Below are 25,437 nucleotides of genomic sequence, written 5' to 3'. Positions count from 1 at the left end.
ATTTTCAGCTAGCATCGGACTTGCTTGGTCATTGCTTGCTATACTGAATTTGCTGACTTGTGACATGCCAAGCTTCGGTTTGCTCAATTGTTACTTGCTCAGTTTCATTATTTGCCAACTTCAGCCACTTGCTGAAGTGTTGCTTCTAGCTCAGTTGTCAGCTTACAAATGCTGAGTGCTGGATTGTAGGAGACTCACCACGGGCATGCCAGGCGCCTAATTCCTTTTTTTAAAGTTTCCTTTTTCAGTCGAAATGTTTGAACAGTTTACCAATCTAAGTAAATAAACATGGGACCGAGATGCCTACCGAGACAGCAAATTCTTCCAAATTTACAGCGATTCAACGTCTGCAGATGTTGAATCAATGTAATAATGACGGACTTTGCTGCCTTGGTAGATTAGAAAATGCTTTCAGTAGGAAACGGATAGATTCAAGTCGTTTGCGTCATATGTGCAAGAACTACACGAACTTTTCGGTATTTTTGGTTCCACCAGCAAAAATCTGATGCGTTGTGCATACAGCGAACATTCCTTCAATTGGTAACGAGCATGTACTGGTATTAGTATTGAGCCTTAGCAGAGGTAAAGGAACGAACCCAAGCTTCATGTCAAGGACAAGAACGACCTCTTCTTACCTTTGTCGCCTTTCTTCAACCATAGAATCCAATGAAAGACGGTTTTCAGATCGTGTTGGTGTTGGGATGGCACGGATCTTGACGATAAGAATGGTGATGGCAACGGCGCCGAAAATGGAAGTAAGCGCGGCAAGTAACATGAAAGTGGATGCCAGCGTTGAGAACCCGAATAGAGAAAATCCTTAGACAAGAATAATAAAATTCATTTCAATGATGCGATTTAACCTTAAAGCAAAGTAGCAAACCTTACCTTTCATGAGATTAAATAACGAGGAATGAACGGTTTTGTCTAAAAATACTTTGCAAAATGAAAAGATGCATAAAAATGCAGTTCTGTGAAACAGTGGTTCCCAACTTGAATTAACTCAAACCATTACCCTTTGAAAATAGTCAAAAATGAGATGCAATGTACCAGCTAGATCACAGCAGAACGGCTCATCAAACCGTTGCTGTTTCGGGCAGTTATGGAGCAAAGATTGAAAAATTACAGACAATAACAACAATTCATAAAACCAGCCACATCTCACGGACCTGCGGAAGCTTGCTGTTCGGCTTGTGGTTTGCCATTGTTTGGTGTAGTAGTGAGCGAATTACCGTTTCTATTGTCTGCAAAACACAACCAGCTGCAGTGACCAATGCAAGGAGATTTCACAAGAAAAGAGACCAGGTAGATGACGAAGGCTACAGCAGTAGTTTTAACAAAAGCCTTAAAAAAGTCTCCTAGGAATTATGAGCTATCAAAACTTTGTTCAATATGGAATAGGTTAGAAAACAGAGACTGCTACCATTTCGAAGAGGCTTGGGCAACAAATTTTACTGTAAGAACTGTTTCGACTTGTCTATGCTATGGAATAAGATTTCCAAAGATACACACTGCGATAAAGAGTGGGCTGCATCGTGCATTAATTTTTCCTCACGTCAAAATAGCTGTACCGTGGATCTACCAAGCACGACCTACTGCATGCAGTATTCTCTGCGCAATACGTACCAGGATTATTGTCTGCAGATTGTTGTAGTGCTGCCACTGCCATATTGGAATGCCGAAATCTGTGAGCCACACGATCATGTACGCCATGCGCATGTGAAGAAGCTTCACGTGTATTTGCTGTTTTCAAATCTAAAACATTACATTAGCATGTTTACTCGAATTTTAAGCTGATACCTAGTGATTGAAAATTTGGTTTTTATGAAGGAAACGAAAGTCAAATTAATGCACGCTGAACAAAAAAGTTTGAAGCACGCTGAACAAAGAACAAAAAATCACACCTTAACATTCCGAAGACATGCGATCAGTTGTGGTGAATCTATCTTCAATTTATTGCAACCATGGCTTACTATATCGTAAGCCATGATTGCAACCCAAGTGAACACAATAATGTTTTCCCATGGCCACATATAGAAACAGTTTAATGAGACATATTTTTCGGACTGCTGCTAACAGTCTGATTTTTTTTTACAAAACTAACATTAGGCCTACCTGATCTTTTATTATCTCCCTCTACGTGACACATAGGTTCATAACATATCCACTATCCAGGCAAGGAAAATTAAGAAGCTTTAATTTTTACACAACTTCAGTCACTTGCTATCACTTTAATTTTTAGCAAATGCAACATTCTGCCTCCCCAGCCGACATCAGTTACTGCAAGTTTACCATATTCACTACCAGGCAGTGAATATAAATTAGAATAAAGTGGTTTTTAGACAATTTCAGTAAGATTGTCAGCAACAATTCGCACAAAATTCGAATTACAATAAATCGGGCTACATTTTGATGCAACCACGGACCTCCAAGTGGTCCAAGTGAAAGTTATCATTGCAGAAAACTTGATCACAGAAACAAGCAGACTTTGACCAAATAAGTTTTCGAGACGCTACATTCGTTGTAGCTTACTTTTTTGATACGTCACATTTATATTTCAGAGCAAAAGTTTCCTTTAGGATATTCTTCAGGTTAAGGCAAACGCGCCGCAGCAAAAAGTAACATGAATACAAAGACCTTCAGCTCAAATCTTATAAACACACCAAGCTGTGGATATTTTTGATCACACAAACTAATCATAAATTCAGCTAAAATCTTTTGATGTCACTACTTAAAAACAAAATGAATACAAAAAATTACATACCAAAATCAACATTTGGCCTTTCACAAATGTAGTGTGCTTTTTTCCATTCACCAGCATTGATTCTCCACAAAAAGTTAGGGTCATAATGATCCTCTGAGCCCATGCTAACATAGTTGACTAAGTGCTTAATTTCTTTAGGTTCTCCTGGAGCCCACCAGGCAAACTCCTTCCTATACTTAGATCCATCAATCCAACTGAATGAAGAATTGACTTGCAAAAGTCCAATGTGATATTTGTATGGAGGAGTTACTGCAAAAAGTTTATGGTTACCGTTAGAGATAACATGGCTGTGATATATTTTGATACCCTTACCCATCTATAAAGCAGGTCAAACAATTTTCGGTAATAGCATTATTGAAGCACTAACTTGATTAAAAGTTACGTATTATTCGCAAGTGAGTATCAATATCATTTTAAGAGCACTTTTAAAATTCCATTGGAGGAACCAGGAAAACTAGATGTTAAAATTTTAATGGAAAATTAATAACTGAAAAAAAAAATTCATTGTCCACTGTCCAGTCAATGTTTGATTATTGTACATGTTACATAAGTACGATAACTCAATATACAAATAAGCAGAAAATGTACATTTAACTAAATGCTTTTGAATGGAAAGGGCTGAAGATACAACTGTGTAAGTATAACTTCACCATGTTTTCACCAATAAGTTTTCTTACAAAATCTGTATATCATTTAACTACTTGCAGGTAGCACTAAGTCTACCATACTGACAAGTAAGTGAAAAAAGTATCCGATATTATTCTTACAAGCAGGCGGTTGGGGAATTTCCTGCAGCAAAAACTTTCGAATGTTTGGATCACTCAAAACTGCCAACTTTCCTTTTGGCACTATACTTTCACAATACACCAATGCATTCAAGGGGGATTCTAGAGATGAAGGAAAATGATACATTTTAGATTGAAAGGGAATCCAATTGAGATTATCTGCAGTTTCAGAAAGTGCTGTCTTCATGAAAAATGGCAATGCACAAAGTACCAAGTGCATCATGTTGGCAAACTTTTGTCAGCATTCATACCAAGAACATGACTTTGTTAACAGTGCTCATCAGTTTTTACATTTAAGTTATATATCACAAGAATGGCATTTTAGCTTTCGTCTTAATCTAACCATAAATTTCATTTAAAAAGTTTCTGTACACCAACATATTGCAGGGACCTGAAAAAGGAAGCAAACAGAATTGACTGTGGCTAGTTTTCCCATACTAATGTTGCCAGATAAGGATTTCTGCCCTAAGTAGAAAAAGGTTTAAAGCCGTTGAAGAAAGAAACTTGTAACTTGGGAAATTTTGAAGTTGTGGACGAAAAACAAAAGCCTAAACCTTATCTTAACCTTGGCAACACCTGCCACGAAACAGTGCTTTTTGATCAAAACCATGGCAACCAGTGGGGAAAAATAGCCACTTCGAATAAAACTCACTGTGGGGATACTTGCAGCTCACCAATATGAGTTTCAATAACGATCTGCTTACTAACCTAAATCAGAGTGTTAGTCTTATTTACATAAGTAGGAAGAACAGATCCTGTGCATAATAAAGACCAATACAGAAATTTAAACAAAGTGTCTGTATTTACACACAAGTTGCGATCAAAAAACATTGTTTTGTGGCAGGTGTTGCCAGGGTTGGGGTTTTTCTCTCTGTCCAGGACTGCAAAATTTCCACAATTACAACTTTTTGTCTTCAGTGGCTTTAAAGTTTTCTTAAATTACGGAAGAATTTCTTATCTGGCAACATTACTGTGGCAGATAGAGCCAGGCCCACAGTTAAAATACCATGGCATAAGCAGGCTATATTCCATTTGCTGATTTCCATACAATGTGCTGCAGCAAGCTCCACTCATGAAATTTTATACCGTTTGTTATTCAATTAACCACTGAATGTAAAAAATAATATTTATTTGCTTGTACCTGGTCTCTTGAGAAAAAGCCTAATAATGTAAATTTATGTATGGTAATACTTTAATAACTCTTGGCAACATGGCCACAATGTCTGATGTGCATCAGAATCTATCTGCCTCAATTTACCAGATATTTAGGATATCAATAAAAAAAATTAATGTTACGGTAGGCAAAGTTATTTATATGATCAGTTTGGGACAGAAAAAAACTGTTACAAAAAAGTCAATTTAGTTTAACCTACTAGGTAAATCTGTATACTTTCTGTCTCTTCATAAGCCAGACCCAAGCTTACTGTAAAACTGTTTTGCCAATCGGATCAGATTCAGAAAAAAAGTGTACGGTATGTAGTGTACCTTTATCAACCAATTTTTATTAATCTGTCTTCCTTTCCGATAATTGCAATGCTCATTGCTCATGGCAGTAAAAATATACAAAAAGCAGATTAGAAAAAGTGGAAAATTTAGAGTTCAGAGGTGTACTGATCTAAGATTTTTAGGATCCTGATCCAATTTTTGAGATCCGGCTATTTCTAGATATCCCAGATCTGAAATAATTTTATGTCTGAAATTTTATAAAAAAAGTATTTCACCACATGACAGACACCCTTTCTGTAAAAGTCATTTACAAATGGATGTTCGTTAAATTAAGTGACTTACTAGCACTCAGTAAGTGTATGATGCTTAGCCTACTAGCATATATCATGCATTACTGGCTGATCACCTCTTATAGCACTTTTGACCCCTACATAAGCAAGCATCCTGACTTGTAATGTGTTTTGGTTTTGTGGCTGTGCAAATTAAAGATAGTGACATCCCAACACTGTTTTTGCATATTTTAAACCTTTTGGTTTTGCCATCTTTCCCTTTTGTTGGTGCTAAATTCGTGAGTTACTTTGCCGTTTTCTACATGTTCGCGCCAGCAATGAAAAATAAATTGAATTGAAATCTTTCTTCCTATATTGCCTACTACATGATATAACCACTATAGTTGTTGAAATATTCATTTTAGTGCATAGCACAGCAATAACTAAAACATGTAGGCAGTTGTAAGGTTAATAATGAAATAAATAAAACTTCATGCAGGCCTATGGGCCTACCTTGTAACCCATGCATGTTCATCTCTGATGCAACATTTCCCATACGCCTACTGCAATAAACAAATCAATAGAATTTGAAAAAACAATGATTTTAACACTAAATTTGACCTGACCAAAATTTTCGTCTTGCCACAAACGCAGTGGTTAAAAAGTTTTTCCGGATTTGGAAATGTGGCCAGGAGCTCATTAAAATGATGATCCAGGTCCGGTACACCCCTGGAGTTTACAGTGTAGCCCCTGCCTCTACACTAGGGTGGAGTGAAAAAAGAAAATTTTGATTTTTGCTCTGTAATAGCGATTAAAAGTTGTAGTGTGGCTTGACTATTAAGCTTTGAAAATTTCAGCGTTTTAAAATAAAGTTTTCGTCTGCCGCAAGCAAGTTCAAGATTACAAGGGATGTGCTGATTAAATATCACAATTTGCTTCAGATTTTTTTCCGCAACAAAACCATCGCATGTGACGTCATAGAGGATATTTCTTACGATTCAATTAGTCCATTTAAGCAACATAATCGGAAATATGCAATTCTTAAAAAGGGCCTGAAAAAGCCATTGCAGCGGTTTGTATGTCTGTTGCATTTTAATGAATTACCACTGAGACACTTGATGCATTATCTTGATGGAGTTACATCTGGTCCACTAAGTTTTTCTGGCTCCATTGGTAAAAAACTTGAAGACTGTGACAGTTTACCAGTCACAGAGTTTGAGGCTGTTGATATTCAACTGCCTTTAATTGACGTGAGCTTAAGCACAGACCAGCAGTAGCCTACTGTACTTGTATGGCATCTGTAAAGCAATTAGCTCAGGGCGTTGTGATGCTAAGCTTGCCTATTGTAATCCAAGAAAGATGAATCACTCCAGATGGCTGACAACAACCAATCGCATTTTGAAGCTTTATGTTTCACGAAACAATCCCTGTAAAATCTGAGAGCGTTGGTCTTCTTCATCGTGTATCACACGGCCGTAGCCCAGAGCATCACGCAGGCTCTTGCTCTATCGTTGAACTCGGCCAAATCCTGTGCAGAGCACCTTGCTTTTAGGTCAGGGCATTCGAGTAGATGTTGCATCGTTTGCTCCTGTCCGCATTTGCAACTTGTGCTCCCCATGGAATACCCCCAGTGTCTCATCAAGGTTTTACACCTGCCAATACCAGTTCTTAAGCGGTTGAGGCATCGCCAATACTTCCACGGTTCACGTTTTCTGGGAGGAAGGCTCACCATGGGTGTGAGCTCCATATTGGCCAATGTCGGTCCGGCTGCCAGTCTCTCCTGCCATAGTTGAACCCGCACATTGGCGGCGACATCGTCATGACCTAATGGGACAACTGAAGCAAGGAAACTTTTGGTGGAGTAGCCTACATTGCCAAGTTATACGCTCCAACGTGGTTTGCAGTGAAAACTCAACCTTCCTGTACTACTTACTGTAAAGGAGCTAAACACTTTGTTTCACGTAGTTAAAAAGTCGCGCTGTTTTAGCGCTGAACTAAAAGCAATAGTTGTCCCTGGTATCAACCGAAATGCCTTTTTTGCTCACCAAGAGAACCTATTGCTGTGGATGTTGGTAGATGAACGTCTGTACAACAGAAAATTAGCACTGAGACGGATACTTTCCAGAAAACAAGGTCATGGAGATTCCATTCGTCTCTTTAAAGTTCCACTCTTGATCTTTGAAGCAAACGAATACTTTGAACTGATTGATTGGCAGCATACAGAGAGATATGAACCACCACTAACTCGAGACATACCGGACAGTCAGTTAATGTCCTTCATTCAAGATGCTGCAGCTCCAGAGCTTGAATTTCCTAGCTATCCGTGTCACACGCAAGCCATGGAAGGTGGCCTTGCCCCTCGTTACTGAAGCAGCATCTGCGGTGTGTGGGCAGAAACAACGGGAGGGATTCATTCGAAGTAGATTGCAGTCAAAATTAGAAATGCCTGTATTCAATACAAAACGAGAGTTTTTGGCAAATGGAGTGCTTAATGAGATTTAAACTCATGGGAGGCGGCAGAGAGGGGCACTTGTCCCCCTGGATTTGGGTTTTATAAACGTTTCTTTCCTTATGAAAACGATACTTTCAAAAATGTTTCTTACCTTTGGGCGATAATATCTTTTTCATCCAATTTTCTTCGAAGTAAACCAACATTTTTCCAGGACTATTTTTTCGCGCTTTCGGAAACTATCGCTAAGTATGCCTTGGAAATATCTTTAATTGTAACGTTTTCGCTCGTGCCGTCCAAATTTACGTTACATTTCATCAATACACTTAGCTACGTTGCACTCGTTGTAGCTCACAAGATGAAATTTGGCTTAAAAGATGTTTGCCCCCTCCCCCTGCAATATTTCTGCCAACGCCCATGTACTGTATAAGCTGATGATTTAAAAAGCGTTTACAATATTTATATGGGATCAAAAGTAAACAGGCAACCGAAATCTCAATATTGTCATATTAAGAAAAACACTTTTCTACTGTAGTTTGCTTTACCTTCATTGCACATACTTGCTTAAACTGTGGTGATGAACTTGTGAAAGGAACAGAAATTTGAAGAAAATAGCTTAAAATCCGTGTTTTTTCTTATCAGTTGATCATATACATGCAACAAGCGTTCTAAAAGACGTATTTTCCACTGCATTGCAACGATTTATGTGTAATTTACAGCTCTGATATTGTTAGATAGAAGTACCGAAGGTAGAAGTTAGATAAAAGTGACGATCTGCTAATTGTGATGACGTCATAGCTCCAAAATACCAGTGAAAACTTCAATGGACTTGCGGCAGACGTAAACGTTGATCAAAATCAAAAATATTTCAGCATGTGAATACATTTACCACATCACAACTTTTAGTAACTATTACAGATTGATTCTATCAACTTTCATTTTTAACCTATGTTTCACTCCACCCTACTCTACACCCAAATTAAGGTCGCCAGAGGTTTTTAAAATTTCCAGCCCAATTGCAGTGTTGTACGTTGACGCTGAGGCTAGCGCCGTCAATTTATTTTTCAGTTGACGGAAGTGATAGCGCTGTCAACTATTTTGCCGATTTTAAGCGTCAAGCGCTAAGCGTCAATTTTTGTTTTCATGAAAAATCTCGTTTCACAATGTATTCTTGCCAGCGCGGCTTATCCGAATTAGCCTACCACTGGTTGGAATGGCTCCCTGGAATACATGCCGAAGAAGTTCGCCAAATGGTGATCACCCATGGATTGAGAACGAGGGATCAGAGACTGAAAGCGAAAAATCCATGAATGGCATCGCGGACGTTGAATATACTTTATTTCAAGAGCTCTATGCCCCTGAAAAGAGCGATGTTGGTGCAGTGGACCTCGTTAAATGATTTATACATGCTAAACTATCACAGCACGCTTGGAACAGTGATCCCTTTGCGACTAAACGTTTTCAACTTGTTTTTGAAATACAACACACCAATACCAACCAGCGCTGCTGTGGAACGCATGTTTTCACTTGGAAAGGACAATATGCGCAGGGGCGCCGGAAGCGGAGCAGATGCCCCCCCTGCCCTCAAGTTACTGTGGATGGGGAGGAAAGAGGGGGCAATGGTGCCCTTTTAAGGTCATGTAAGCTACTGCACACTTTGCAATATAACAATTTATGCTATTCGCTTTTAGCCTAGTTAGGCTATAATGTTCTATTTTTGCCTCAAAATAATATTTACGACACACAATTCTCCATCACAGTAAGTTAGATTACATCATTATAAAATAGCATGATGCCCTTCCGTGCCATTGTTCTTTGTATAGCGGACACTTGTATCATTACTCGATAATGAGCTGATAGATGAGCATTATCGCTATATCTTATCTTAAAAAAAATTGGCCTTTCAGCAACAAAAGTGCCCTTTTTTCATACTCCTGCCCCTCCAGTCAAAAATCGCTCCGGCGCCCCTGAATATGCGTCCCAAACGCAGCAGATTGTCAGGCAAACGTTTTAAAATGCTTGTTTTTCTGCAAGGAAATAACTAATTATAGCCTATAGGCTGAGCAGCTAATTAAGTTACAATACAGTCTCAAAACATAATACCTGCTCTTTATTTATAGCTATTGTTAGCCTGAACTTGGTTGAAATATTTCCGTTTTATGAGACGCTGGCAAAAAATAGCGCTAGAAATTAGCGCTGACGCCGTCAATTTCTTTAAGAGCTTACGCAGTCCTTTACGCCGTAAAGTTTTTAGGCAATTCGCGCTGACGCCGTCAAATTATTTTAATGACGCGTACAACACTGCCCAATTGTTACTGAAAAGTAGCTAAGTTGTCACAAGTAATAAAATAAGCCAAAAATGTCGTTAAAATCGAAACAATTTCCGTGGAAACCAAACCGCTAAAATTCTCGTGCGACTACAAAACAAACCCGATGACGAGGGAGAGGCAACCTAGGTTCAGATAGTCAGTTTAGTTGTTTTTATTTCTGACCATCACAACGAAAAAAAAATAGCCTATGTGCCAAGCATACCAGAGGTCTATAAAAAGGTAGAAGCGACAAAACGCGGACACTATAACGTGCTACGTGCATGATACTAAAGTAGTAGGCTACAATCAGTTTAAAATGTGGCACGGTCGCAACACCTGGTGTACCGAAGTCAATTTAAGTTTTAGTACAGCGCTGTCAAGGAATGAATTTTCCCAAGACTGCCGCTTACATTCTTAAAACTCTTGCTCTTCACAGCTTTTTAATTTTGCAAAGCTGAGCGTTATCTTTAAAATAGGTATTTTCCTGTTTTTAAACGCATCGTTTTAAGCACTTTTTAATGTGGGCTACCACACTTTCGTAGTTGCAGACAGTAACGTGCCCTAAAAATAGACAAAAGGTGCAATTTTTCTCCTTCGCTTAATCGCATTACCCTAACCAACCACAGAAGGAAAGACATGTTCTGAGTCAGTTTTACACAAGTCCTAAAAAAATTGAGAAACAATAATGTTTTCTTATGTAAAACATTTCTAAACCTTCTGCATAAAACTAGCGAGCTGAAAAAAATCGTCCAGTCTCCGAATAACGAAAGTTGCTCTAACAGTTGTCAGAATATAAACTACCGGTGTTGATAGCGTCCATCGTCCACACAAACCTAAACATTTTTGTTGAAAAAAGTATTTCTGGAGCACAAAAAAAGACTCCAAAGCGACCAATAGAAGGTAAAATTTATCAATCTATGATAGTCTCAGTCTGTTAGACATTTTTGCTGTAGCCTGCGTACTCAGTGAGATGGTGCAGCGGATGAGGCACTCGCTTTCCAACCATGCAATCTTGGTTCTACGCCTGGTTGTTGAAAAATACTGCTCACCTCTACCCAGAGTGTAATAAACTGGGTGGGCGTAGTTGCTGATGGAAAGGTGGCCGAAAAAAAAACTGGCAACCCCACTCTTGTTAGTGCCGAAGGCTTAGTAGAATGAGAACCTTGATCGCGGCACTGAAACTTTCTTTTCGATGACGGTGTGATTATAATGAGGGCTTTTCCGCGAGCCACGATTTCCACACACCCTTGTGTTCAAGATTTGCACGTAGGCTACACGAGTTATCCATCGTGGAAAACTCACTGTTTATAATCTTTCTTCACTTGACAACGAAAAAAAGTTAAGTTAAACAATCTATTTATTCATAAGCTATAGACCCGTGAGCCCATTGCCACAAGGGTATAATAAAAGAGACGCAGGATGCCCGACGTTGCATTGAAAGCACCTAGTGGTACATCTCAAAAACTTCGTAACCAGAATTTTGCTTTGCCAACACATTCTGTAGACCAGTGGTTCTCAACCTTTTTGTTCTGACGGACCCCTTTTGGTACCTTCGAAGAGGTCGCGGACCCTTAAATTTTTTTTATATCTGAAATTTCAGTATATCACTTTTTCTATAATGGAATCAAATGCTTCAGAAGTTTCGAAACGACACACTTAGAAGAATTTGCTGAACTCGCGACGCACTTATGACAATTTATTGATGAAATTGAGCATTAGGCCTATGTTAGCACACAGCATCAAAAATCAGTAGGCTAATCTAGCCTATATGTTGATTTGATGTTTTTCTAGAAATTTTATCAAAAATCAATAGAATCTTGCAACCGTTGCAAGAATCTCTCCCTTTTTTCATTTCTAATCAGTATAAATTCGTTACGGTATAGGCTTTGCAAAACTGTGAGTGGTGAGAGCCTGCTGAATAACGTTTTCATTTCTAAGTTAGGCATTGATCAATAGACTGCTGTCTCAAAAGAATTAAGTTGAACATAGCCTTATTAAAAAATTAATTCATTTATGGACCGTTCAAATATTACGTAACGCTATCGAGGGGGAAGGGGGGGGGTTATGAAAAGCGTTACGTTAGCGTCACATCGGGGGGGATGGGGTTCAAGCAAAACGTTACGCTTACGAGTACGGTAGTTTATTTGTGCATACTTTCCGAGTCAAACAGCAAAAAAGCGACACATGAACAGGTAGGCTATGTAGGTGTAGCCTACGTATGACTGTTACATAGCCTAGGCCTACATAATAATAGCGCAGGCCTTTAGGGAACGTTCAAATATTACGTAACGCTTTTTTTCCGAATTTTTGACCCCCCCTCCCCCATGTAACGCCAACGTAACGCTTTTTTCAATCCCCCCCTCCCCCATGTAACGCTTTTTTACTACGAATTCAGCACAAAAAACTACCATTCCGTACTCGAAAGCGTTACATAAAAGTTTTGCTTGAACCCCCTCCCCCCCCCCCAATGTGACGCTAACGTAACGCTTTGCATAAACTCCCCCGCGAAGGCGTTACGTAATATTTGAACGTTCCCTTAGGGGCAAAAATAAGCATCTTTAGGCTAAACGTGTTACATGTTGTTTTTTGTAGTTGATGAATCTAACTTCAATTTTAGTGGGTGCCGCAACTTTTTGGGTCACGTGATCACCCCCAAATCAATTTTGAGCTCTTTTCACGGCATTTCTATGCAATTAGATATGTTATTTTTTTATATTTGGACTGACTGCCACTACAAAATACACGAGATAAAAATCACGCAAAATTATGTTATTAATGGCGTCATTGTGACGTCATAACATTAATTTTGTGCTTGTTTTTTCTTATTGTAGTGGTGTGCTTCTTAAGTTAAAATATGCAAAAATCAAATATGTAATTGCACAAAAATGCCGTAAGAGCTGAAACGTGATTTCTGGGGAAATCCCGATTTGGAGGTGATCACGTGACCGAAAAAGTTGCGGCACCCACTAAATTCAAAGTTGGGTTGACCAACTGCAAAAAAAAACGTGTAACACGTTTAGCCTAAAGATTCCCCTAACGGCCTGCACTAATATATTCATTAAGAACGAAACGACTTTGACACAAACCTCTCTACAGGTAGAAGACATTCATACGTGCGAGTCTGAAGAAGACAATTATGCATCAAGTTCGAACCACACAAGCGAGAGTACTGCTCCAATATATAGAAACATTGATGACCCCATTCGAAGATGCTTAGCTTTCCTTGCGGTTTCTTTTGCGCTTTTGTGATATTTCTTTCAATACATAAGGGAACGTTCAAATATTACGTAACGCCTTCGAGGGGAGGGGGGGTTTATGCAAAGCGTTACGTTAGCGTCACATTGGGGGGGGAGGGGGTTCAAGCAAAACGTTACGTAACGCTTTCGAGTACGGAATGGTAGTTTTTGTGCTGAATTCGTAGTGAAAAAGCGTTACATGGGGGAGGGGGGGATTGAAAAAAGCGTTACGTTGGCGTTACATGGGGAGGGGGGGTCAAAAATTCGAAAAAAAGCGTTACGTAATATTTGAACGTTCCCTAACCAAACAATGAAAGGTTTGGATTGAAACATTTTGGACGGTGGGCTACTAAACGTTTTCAGTACGTAGGTAGGCTACATAACGTTTTAATCCAAAAAAGGAATATAGCTAAAATTTCATGTCTCAAACGTAAGCTTTAGGTGCATACAAACCAAGATATTTTATCAGCACGTGTTTCCACGTCATAATTTTGATATAAACTGGAAAAACGGGCTTTGTAATGGAAAAGCGTCACGTGGGGGAGGGGTTGACAAAAACGTTACGTTGGCGTCACATTGGGGAAGGGGGGGTCAAAAATTCGGAAAAACAGCGTTACGTAATAATTGAACGCTCCCTTATATGACATTTTTTTAGTTAGGAAACCAAACATTTGTGTAATGTCCATTGAAAGTTCAGAGGACATCGCACCAGTTCGTTGGGGAGTACAATTTGAAAATCACAGTAATACACAAATAAAGTACAACCAACCAATTATCAAATTTCGTAATTAATCAATCATGCTGCAAACTTGGAAACTTTCACGGACCCCCTGAGAACCACTGCTATAAACTATCATCTACAACAAGAGGCCTGCTGATTTGGGTCGTTCGAACTTGTTTTGATTGAACCAATCTGTATGACAGCAAGAATAAAATATGACAGATCTACGTTGCTGCTGTAGTAGGCTAGCACTACACATTAGGCTTCTTACTTGTAAAGTTAACCTGCTAACTCAGCTACCGGTACTCAAATGTCTGTGACTGTAAATTTAGTATCTGAAACCAAAATTTCCCAAATCTTAGCACGATACAACACACACAAAGCAATATATATTTTCACTTTCCTGAAGATGCTGCTCTATCTTGTCGAAACAAAACACAAAAGTACATCTCCCTGTACGCTACAATCTTTAAAGTTTCGCTCAAAAAGTTTTGAAACATAACAAGACACTTCCTCCAGTTAAAGTGGGCACTCGTGAAGACTCAGAGAATCATTTATCGACCTTTTTATTCTCCTTCACTAATCAGATTTAAACTTGCATCAACAAGTACTTCCGTCATCGTTTGCTGGCTTTCCTTCATTACTATGTCGGTATTTACAAATGTCTGAAAGAATTGAGTCTTCCATGAAGCTACGAATAAAAAATAAAAAAAAACTTTGCAAAACTATCTACTCAGAAATCTAATTGCAATACTTGCACATTCTGTATATAAAATTTTTAGGCTTGAACAAAAACCATCTCAACTTTTTACTTTCTCAATATCACTTTGAAAAATTAGAAACGTTTAAAAAGTAAAGGTGGTTTAATGCAAATATAAGCGGGGGGTGGCCTGTCTCTATCTCTTAACATTTGAATTAAATGCAGGTATCACTACAAAAAAAATAACTTAACATTGATGAATTCAATCGAAATGGCCTATTGTTTATCTACTTTCACCACTTAACGTGCAAGGAGCAAAAGTTTTGTTGCATGATGCAAATTTTCCAACTTGGCTAATATCTTTTAAAGTTCACTTCATGCTAATGAGTTTTATTGAAAATAGATCTTTTCAAAACTGATTTGATGACATTGATGTCGCAATTGGTCAATAGGTTAGGTTACATTACGTAGTCAAAAGGTGATATTTACCTTTGCTAATGGCAGCTTCTTTAGACGTTGTTTAGTGTATCATGAAACAAATCATCCTCACTAGAAGACTGGTGAACAATGGATTCAAGAGATGATTCCTCTACAACATCTAGGGGTGGTGAATCTTCTCTGTTGTCCTCAATTATCGACGATCTTGGTTCAACTTTATGTTTCACAGGATCTGCAATTTAAGTTAGTTCAATATAAACATTAAACAGATGTCGCAGAAAATACACCGACTAAACTAAACGTAAACACAGTTACATTTTGGCGTGTAATGCAGACGTAAATAAATATAATGTCCACAAAAAATGAGAAAAGATGATTATAAAACGTACTACTTTCAAAAGCTTACAATGCATCATATGGATGTGTTAAACGTTCGTTTAGTAGTGACTTTTCATTACTAACAAAGCAGTAATTCATAACGATTACAGAACAATTAAAGAATACATGCAGTATTTGAAAAAGTGTGTTTTTACTCCATGCTTGCGGCAATTCTGAAAATTGAGACCCTGATAAATCGATGTTGGCAGTCATAAGCTATCAACTTACTTAATCGGTTACGTTTAAATTCCCTTCTTCTAATCGCATTCCTCCCAGCTCCAATGTTAATGTATGGCTTTGCTACGAAAATAGCGATACCTAAACACAGAACACCGACAACCACGGCACCGGCGAAGATGTACATGGCAGGGTTGGCGGTGCTGACCTGCCCAGGAACTGGAGAAAAAAATAATTATAGAGCTGTGAGGTTTGAAAATCTAAAACAAGAGCATTGAGCAGCATTTACACTCACACTCAAGTTGGATCCATGGAAGAACTGAGGTAGGCTAACTTATTACAACTAGACCTGACATGAACACAAGCAAATAAATACCTAGACTATTCCGTCTGTACCTGTTGCAAAAAATTGTATAATAATAATCATTTTGAACAGCACTTTTAAACATCTACCAGTTTGGTGGACATCCCAGGACGCAGTTTTAATTCCAGAAGATATCTTTCGTATCCAAGAATGATGATTCCACAAATGATGATATAATAATAACGTAACAGTATGTTGTAGCAACATCCAAAACAGGTCGCACAAAACGACGTATCATTCAAAATCTGAATGAACGTCACAACAAAATAAAGGGATCGCATAAGAACAAACTGTGTGAAAGAATACCTCCAGCCATTTCGTTCTCCTCTAAATCCTGAGCATTGTCGGCTCTTCCTTGCAGCAAAGACGCGTTCTCTGCGAACAAAGACATTCCATCAGCTAGTGGTCTTGTTTCGATGATGGTCACGTCAGTATCTCATGGCTGTACGTCATCAGTTCAGTTTGTTTTTATTTCTGACTATCTCAACAAAAAAACAATAAATGACAAATAGTACAGGTCTAGAAAAAGGTAGAAGCGACAAAATGCGGACGTTATAACGTGCATGATACCAAAGCAGGACAATCAGTTTATACCTTCAACAATACCTTACCTGATGAGCTTCTGTCAGTTCCATTGTGAAGCATGGAAAAAAATGAAGTGTTTTGAAAGCTCATTTCCGTTGCAATGCTGGTAGTGACAGGTAAAGTTATGTCTCTCACAATAGGTGATGACGTTGTGGTGTTGACTGAAAGCACGTACGTATAGAGTATTTTAAACTAGAAAATTGATTGCAACCACAGGCCTTTGGTTAGACAATCTGGAATTTGTGATTATGCAGGTTAATGCTATTCCCTTAATTAGGTTTTGTGGCATCTATGATTTTGATCATCCAAATTTGGTTTTGTCATCCACTGGTGTGGGTGGTCGATTCTTTTCTTGTAAAAGAAATTCATTAAACTTTTTTGAGTATTCTACAGCACAAGAAAACTTTAAAGAAAAGTGTTCTTAGTGTGATAAACTTTCTTATTTAATTATTTCATTAAAACTCATGATTTCTAAAACAAAAATCTGTCTGTTTTATCGTGTATCGATTTGATCAAGTTACGTGATATCAACGAGAGGATGATCGCCAATATTACTCTATAAACTATTGCTCTTTAAATACGTGAAATATAACTTAGAACACGCCTTCAAAAAAATTCCATGCTTAATAAAAAAAAAACAACGTAAAAATAGTATGGCAATAAGCGCAGAAGAGGCAGTGTTGCTTATTGTCTGACCTATGCATTGGTCTCTATACCATACATGCCCCGAGCCGCAGATGCAGGTATAAGTGCCGACTTTGTTGACACAGGTGGTGTGCTCCGGGCAGAAGAAAGTATTGGACAAGCATTCGTCGATATCTTAAAACAAAACCTCAAGCTACGTCAAGTTAGTACAAAAAAAATAAATAAATAAAGTTTGGATATGTCTTGTTTGACTTTTAAAAAACACCATAAAAAATAACACACTTTCCATCCATACCTTGTCAAAGTTAAACTAACAAGTTTATTTAAACTAAATAGTATGTGGGGTGTTCTACTGTTCTTACTGTAACGCATCTCACACAAATGGTGCCTACCCACCTGTACAATCGACCCCTGACCCAGTGAAACCCGGGTCACATTTGCAAACGAATGAGCCGACAAGGTTGAAGCATGTGGCGTCTCTGTGGCAGTTTGTCACTATTGTTGAGCACTCATCGACGTCTGATCAGGAAAATAATGACTCAATAATCACACAAAATTTGTGAAGTCGAATCGTTCTTTAACCTAGGATTAGTTTGAAGAAAAAGCAGGTGCCAGAAACAGACACAACTGTGTCAGGAAAGCTGGAATATTCTTTTATGGCATTTGATCTGAACTCACAAAAAAGATCACTGCATGATAATTGACAATTTAAATAAAAAGTCACTGGTATGTCTTGAGATGAATTTACGTCTCACTAAGCTTAATTTTCTTTTCAGGAGACAATCCATAAAACACCTCCGTTACTATTGAAAATTGGAACTCTTACTACGAGCGCCATTGATTAAAAATTTAGAATTAGCAATTTATCCTAAATAATACAGTATTTTCAAAATTTACATCGCCCTTTTTATCGGAATGGCCCGTTTCGGTGAGTCCGATTCGGTGAGTTCCCTATTCGGTGATTTTTTTTTAGTTATTGGGTACCGTAGCCTAATTATCATTGCCGTTATAGGGTTAGGGGTTAAGGGGTAGGGGTTACGGTCTTATTTTAACGTTTAGCGACGTTAAAACGATGTAAAAGCGGCAATGATAATTAGGCTACGGTACTCGATAATTTTCAAAAAAACTCACCGAATAGGGCTCTAACCGAATAAGGCTCTCACCGAATCGGACTCACCGAATAGTAGCAGACCCCTTTTTATAGTGTTGGTAATATTTATTATACTGTATATTACCTCATACGCATAGAAAGATACGTAATGATATATAAAATCATATTTTCAATTCCAACTTGTCTTTCGGCTGATAGCAAATTATTGCACAAACAGCTGCAAACTGTCTATCAAATGGACACGCGACATTTCGTCGCGACAAAATGTCCTAAATCTGATCTCTTATCAAATACCTTTACAGCCAGTCATACTCCACTTGTATCCTTCATCACAGTTGCAAGTATAAGAGCCAATCAAATTGACGCACTGCATATCACCACACAAGTGGGTATTAACAACGCATTCATCAATATCTGGAAAATAAATAGCACGTTAGCGTGCAAACGTGCTGAAGCAAAATAGTACGTTGCTACGTTGCAATGTTTCACGACTGCGCGTGTCAAGCACAGTACTTGTAATGTTTTCAATTAGAAAATGCGGATTTCAAAGCATCTAAACTAATGGTTCACTTCTTAACTTTATTTGTACATTTTGTCTCTGTATTAAAATAAGATTATTATCAAATTCAACTGAAATACAATAATAATAATCATGCTTTTATTTGCGTCCATTGCGATAACATACAGTACACTGCGATCACAGATGCCATACAACAAGTGACATATAGTCTTCGAGTCAGCTGCTCCCCTTAGTTTGGCTAGCCATTAAGTATCTTTGCCGAGACACAGCCGCGTGCTCTGGAGCGGTGTCGAACCAACGTCCTTTCGAACGTCGCGCAGACGTTCTCACCACTCGGCTACGCAGCAGACATGTAAGTACATACGCTCAAGCAGATCAGTGAAAAGCCTCCAACCAACCGCAGGCTGGCAGCACTGAGCTGCAGGGTTGATCGGTTTAAACCGGGCAGTTTTGACCACCTATTACTGGTCAAAACTGGTCAAAACCCCTTTAGTGTATCAATCAAGTTGATTTTCAATTGAATTAAAAATATTACCCTCCATGTTTAGTAATGATGTTCAACTATATTTTGTTTTGATCAACAATAACCTAAATGTTGGATTTCGAACAAAAAATATTCAATTTCTCTGTTTGTTTTTGATATTTCAATCAGTTGGTTACCGTATTTTACGGACCATAAAGCGCATCCGATTATAAGGCACACTGTCAATAAATTGCTTTGATTGGTTTTTTGTTCAGACATAAGGCGCACAGGGCTATAGAACGCAACGTATTTTAAGGAGTATGGATTACCATATAAAGCTTATTAAACAAAAATGCGTAATAAATGTAAGCAAGTCACAATATTACAATGAGCAAAAGAAAAAAATGGGCCTAGTGAATATCACAGTTGCTAGTTGCTTTTACCGTAACTTATTGTGTAAGACGGTGGGTTTATTTATATAATAATAGTATCGGTACTGGTTTTGAGTGTAGGCAATAAAGCACTACTTGATCCATACATTAGGCGCACCGGCTTATAAGCCGCACGATCAATTTATGAGAAAAAAAAAAGGATTTAAATTGCGCCTTATGGTCCGTAAAATATGGGTATTTCAATTATTGAGAAAATTCAAATTCTAAAAATAAGTTTCTGATGAACCAAAAAATGCTTGGTAGAACGATGAACAATTTGCACAGCCAACTGAAGTACAAGAATTTATTCCAACAATTTTTTTTTTTTATGAAAAACATTTGCCATCAAATTTTTCCTGACAGGTCGGTATTGGCGGCCATTAAGGAAAGTTCAGGCGGCCATAGCCGCCAGCTATTTCGAGGCCTGCATATCAAAATGGTCACAACTCACAACTGCTTTTATATTATACATATTTCCTAAATAGCCCATAGCCCAGGTAGCCGACCATTCACTACATAAAAATATTTTTCTGGGTTTTGACCAGTTTTGACCGGTTTAAACCTAGTTTTGACCGGTTAAAACCAGGTTTAAACCGCTTAGTGGTCAAAACCAGTTTTGACCACTTAGAGATCAACCCTGCTGAACTGCTGACGTAGCAGCACGTGCTGCCATTGTCAATTGCTGCAAATGATTTACTCTTAAAAAGAGTAAAGAAATTTACCCAGTTGAAAAATTGGCAATCTGAATCCTACAAGTTAAAGCTCTGGCTGCGTATAGCAACAGAAGGATATCATTGCAAACATCAATTTGAAACACGCTGCTGTTTGACAAGACAAAGCCAGCAGTTGAACCTGTACAGTTTACTCCATTCCCGCCGTATCCGAGCATGCAGGTGCAAAAGAAATAGCCACGTGCGTTTATACAAACTCCACCATCACTACAGTTATGTGTTCCGTCTGAGCATTCGTCAATGTCTGATGGTCGTACAAGAAAGATTAAATAGGACGAACAGTGCGCAGCTTACGACAAACAACTTTAGTGAGATAGCAATTAAAATGCAGTAGTTATTTCCTGAAAGTCCTATATCACATAAAGCTGCTATACCGAAAAGGCATTGAATTAAACAAATAGTTTTTGACTTTTTGGTATGTAAACTGTTGTAAAGTTCGGTAAGTTTATTGTGTTTTTGCACAACCATACATCTCTGCACTGTTAGATAAGCGTGATATGATTTCTTTCAAATGTAAATCATTTTACATAAAATAACTCACAAAACTATGGTTAATTGGTTAACAGTAAACACTCTTTGACCCTATATGTTCCTACAGCCTGCCTGCCAATTTGGATAAATGTTTGGCCCCTGAGTCATTGCCCAGTGTCCACACCCCTGAATGCAACACTTACCTGTACAGTTAGTGCCGTTCCACACATATCCGGAGTCACATTTGCAGTAATAACCGCCATTTGTATTCACACAATATCCAGTACTTTGACAAACGTGATAAGTGGTCTGACACTCATCAAAATCTGAACCAAAAGACCAATGGTTAGAGGCATACTTATCAAAGTGTCAGCCTAGTCAGGATATCAGCCGTTTTTTGATTTTCTACAGTGGTTGAATCAATTTAAAAAGGATGATTTTTGTGACTGGGTAACTACATACATGGGGCAATGTTTAACTTCTATTAAACAGTAAAAGCGAAGTATTTTATCGACTTTTAACTCATCACACCTGAGCAAAATAAGCATTCAACACGTTTATGAAAAAGTCACAAAAAACCCTGCAAATGAATGACATTTAAAGCTCACAAAGTTACTAAGGTTGCATTTACATGGCAATTATTCTCATTAAGGTTATTATTTTATTCAAACTGATTAGCACCATAAAGGGTTGGCATATGGTATTGCCTAAATATTGTAAACCCTGAGATTCTGCTCTGGGTATAGAACAAATCCTGAAAAAATACTAACAATACAAAAAGGATCATACCTGTGCAACTGACTCCGTTTCCAATGTAACCAGAATGGCAGGCACAGTAATAACTACCGACACTATTCGAGCACTGTGCATTAATATGGCAGTTGTCCAAACCATGGAAACATTCATTGATGTCTAAAAAACATTTTTTTTACAAAACGATTTAGGAAATAAACATATAAAATAAACAAGAGACAGGCAACAACAATGCTAAGCACGAATTCGATAAACAATGGAGCCCACATCACAAACATTCGATTGACATATAAATATTTTAAACCATAAACATACATAACTCAGCAACACAACTACATTTAACATTATAAAAAAAAATAAGCAAACGTTTTCGGCTAGTCATACAGCACTTTTTCAATCCTTTAAGAAAAACATTTTTGTTCAAAAGAAATAAGCTACTAAAGATTAAGAATCATACAGTATCACAGCAAAAATATTGTCAAATCTAAACATTTGAGAAACTGCTTAACTAGCTCACACAGTTTGCTCTGCTTGGCTTTTTTGCTTTGGCATTGAGCACTTTTTGTAGTAAATAGCATTTATTTTTTAAATATACGATTTAGTGCTTTTGAATTAACATTCAACTATGTACTGTAATTATCTGGCTTTTGAGTGTTTGTGACAAATAAGAAATTAAATTCTCTATTATAAAGCTAGACTGAAACAAGACCACAAAAGCATAAATGAATGAAATATCTTCATCATAGATGAAACACTGTCATAGAGTAGTGCGCAAAATTTTTATAAAAATATTTACCAACAAGTCACACTTTATTGAAACAAAAAAAGTTTGGACTAAAAATATAACCATGCAAAATTTTTAGAAATAAACTTCATAAAATGTTCTACCAGACCAAAAATAAACAATACCTTAAAGTTGTAGCGTTTAGTAAACAATATATTTTTGTTTGGCAAGTGTGAAACTAGGCTAGCTAGGTGTGAGATTGCTGCATGAACAATAGATATTTCCAGTGAAAGCAAGTACCGGCACTTGACAGTACAAAAATATTGTTCCTTGCAAGGATATTATATAGCCTAGTTGTGGCATTGTTGATGGTATGTTACGGCACTTTTCCCACGTTGAGGTTACTTATGTATACTACAATACTACATAGTTTATGTGGAACACAGTTGCAGCCTGCGAACCAAGCTGGTTATATGTATTTGGCCCAGTGGTGCTGTAAGTTTACACACCCCTGCTGCAAACAACTGGACGTCCCTTAAAGTGTGACAAATTAATAAGGCAAACAAATTTAAGCAATTGGCGTTATTTCACATGAATTGTATGAAATTACATCTAAAATGTTCACAAATGTATTCTTTCTATGTGCCCAATAGACCTAACAAATGCTCAGCGAACTGCACTGCTTCACCTGAACAAGTAGTTCCACTGCCATTATATCCAACATTGCAGATGCAAGCAAAACTTCCAGGCAAATTGATACAAACTGCATCATTGTGGCAGCTAGGAACGTTGGAAACACATTCATTGATATCTATTTACTGCAGGTGTTATAAAATTGAATAAAATAATTTTAATAAACAATATTTCTGTATTGGAGGTAACTTTGAAGTTAACTTTCATTGAAAACAACTCATAGGAGTGCTTTGTAGATAGTTATATATATATGTGCAATGTGCATTAATAAAATGAACTACAGTATGGTAAGCTATATAATACTGTATATATAATAAAGACACAATTGTTATTATGTACCTGAGTAGCTTGAAACAGCTAATTACATTAAGTGTATATAGCTAAGGACACAGCATCAGATGCTTATTTGATTAAATGTTAAAAGTTTTCATGTTTCACATATTTTTTATTCAACTTTTGATGAAAGGTGACATGCTTTTTTTTATCAAAGCAAGTTGGTTATATGCAACTTTAATGCTCAATTAAAGAAAAACTAAAAAATATATAGAGTATATTTTGATACCAACTTTACAACAAAGACATATATACCAATTAATAAAATTATTTTATTAAGTCTATAAATATTATTATATGTTTTGTTTCTCACCTAAACAATTAACCCCATTTCCTTCATACCCTGTTGTACAGACACAATGAAACTTTCCCCTCACATACATACATAACGCTTTCTTGTGACAAATCTGACCATCACTTGAACAACCGTCTCTTTCTAAAACAATGTTAAATGTATAATATAGCCTATAATATGAATAATAATACAATAATATTATATAGTATCATACCGTAGTGTTCATACTTCTCAAGTAACGGTAACATTTTAAATTACACTTGGATTAAAGAGAAAAAAAGGTAGTAAAGTATGAAATTATTTGGAGGACACAGCTGTCATATTATAATATGAAAGAAACAAGAAGTCATAAAGCTAACCAAAGTTGAGAAAGCTTGCTTTAAACACTTCTTGTCTAAGAGTAAATATTTTCCCTCACATAAAACCTACTTGTATTTTCTTTCTAACTTGTACTGAAAACAAGTACCGGCGTATATACTAAATCAAAATTGAGGAAGTTTTAACTTACGGGTCAATCTTTCACAGATATACTTTGCTCTTGTAGATTCTTCTGCTACAGAAGGCCGAGCATAATCATCATTGGTTGAACTTTCATAATCCAAAGAAATGTTCCTCCTATTATCCGGTTGCTCTGGACGCCAAAATGAAAAACCTAATGTAGCATCACTTTTGTTTTCCCAAACAGTTACTGAACTATTTTCACTTTGTCCAACAAAGTACTGATAAGGTGGAAAATCTGTTTCAAGCAATAAACAAAGCATTTATAAGAAAAATTAAAACTTGTGAACTGAAGCGATTTTGCACCCAATTGGTGAAAAATGGGTTGTTGTTATATTGCAACCACACTCTCACTTACTGTTATGTTCCCATTGTTAAAAATATGCTTACTGGTATATTAAAAGCTGACAATAAAGACCTTTTAGCAACACTTTGAAGATTTTGATATAACTTACTGGCATGCTTTAAAACTTCATTAATTAAAAAATCTTGCACAATTATATCAGTCAAAATAGCTAGGTCAGCAGTAACACTTCTGCACATTTGATCTGCAACAGTATGGTTCTGGACAGTATGGTTTGAAATGCAATATTCCATTGTCTTCAGATATAGCCACTTGTTGCAAAAGCTTGATTCCACAAATCGTAATAACGTCAATGCTTCTTGGCAGAGAAATAGTGCAAACACACTGGTATACAACAGCATTAAAATGAAGCATTGATACACAGTATCTTTTAACAAAACTTATATTATCTGCAACACATTAAATGAACTGTTGGACACACAAACAAGCTGTTGGATTGTAATTTTCAAGTCTCAAGCAATTATTGATCTCATGAGCATGGTCACATTTAACAAAGTTATGAATACAATTGTGCTATAGCAGGCACGTGCATTATGCAACCCTTTTTACTGGCGGGCAAAATATGAAACTTTGAATAGATGTGGCCCGGGCGTTATCATTGAAAGTTTCATAAGAAAATCTATATTATACAAAATTTAATTTTGTAACTAACCTTGCCTATCAATATTACTCGAAGATCAAAGCCAGACATAAACTGACAATGACAAATTTATGTAAGACTGGAACTAAATTGCGCTGATTAGTGTAGAACAGGGGGCTTTCAACCTTTTTTTCACCGCGACCTCCT

At 37.3% G+C, this 25,437-nt stretch overlaps 1 protein-coding gene across 3 annotated transcripts; it reads right to left on the bottom strand.

Annotated features, from left to right (window-relative positions):
* Positions 1-2,870: 2,870 nt before the first annotated feature.
* On the bottom strand, positions 2,871-25,029 carry LOC145774757 (uncharacterized). 3 transcript variants are annotated; one of them, XR_014290051.1, is made up of 16 exons: positions 24,742-25,029; positions 24,297-24,524; positions 23,807-23,929; positions 23,156-23,278; positions 21,780-21,902; positions 21,194-21,316; positions 20,641-20,763; positions 18,669-18,788; positions 17,660-17,782; positions 17,315-17,437; positions 16,645-16,779; positions 16,340-16,408; positions 15,721-15,888; positions 15,166-15,346; positions 3,529-3,648; positions 2,990-3,010 (listed from the first exon to the last, which is right to left on the bottom strand). XR_014290051.1 is itself a non-coding variant. In XM_082586063.1 (15 exons), exons 1-14 carry the CDS (start codon positions 24,989-24,991, stop codon positions 15,186-15,188), a joined length of 1,992 nt encoding a protein of 663 aa, XP_082442189.1. In that variant the 5' UTR covers positions 24,992-25,029; the 3' UTR covers positions 2,871-3,010; positions 15,166-15,185. The 3 variants fall into 3 exon arrangements, 2 of the variants coding, with proteins under 2 accessions (XP_082442189.1, XP_082442188.1); XM_082586063.1 differs by lacking the exon at positions 3,529-3,648 and having other exon boundaries at positions 2,871-3,010; XM_082586062.1 differs by lacking the exons at positions 2,990-3,010; positions 3,529-3,648 and adding an exon at positions 13,903-14,667.
* Between the last annotated feature and the right edge of the window lie 408 nt (positions 25,030-25,437).

This window comes from Aplidium turbinatum, chromosome 7 (genome assembly GCF_918807975.1).
Source record: "Aplidium turbinatum chromosome 7, kaAplTurb1.1, whole genome shotgun sequence".
Classification (NCBI taxonomy): Eukaryota; Metazoa; Chordata; class Ascidiacea; order Aplousobranchia; family Polyclinidae; genus Aplidium; species Aplidium turbinatum.
The sequence above is the reverse complement of the archived record's forward strand: the minus strand, read 5'-3'. Positions and strand labels throughout refer to the sequence as shown.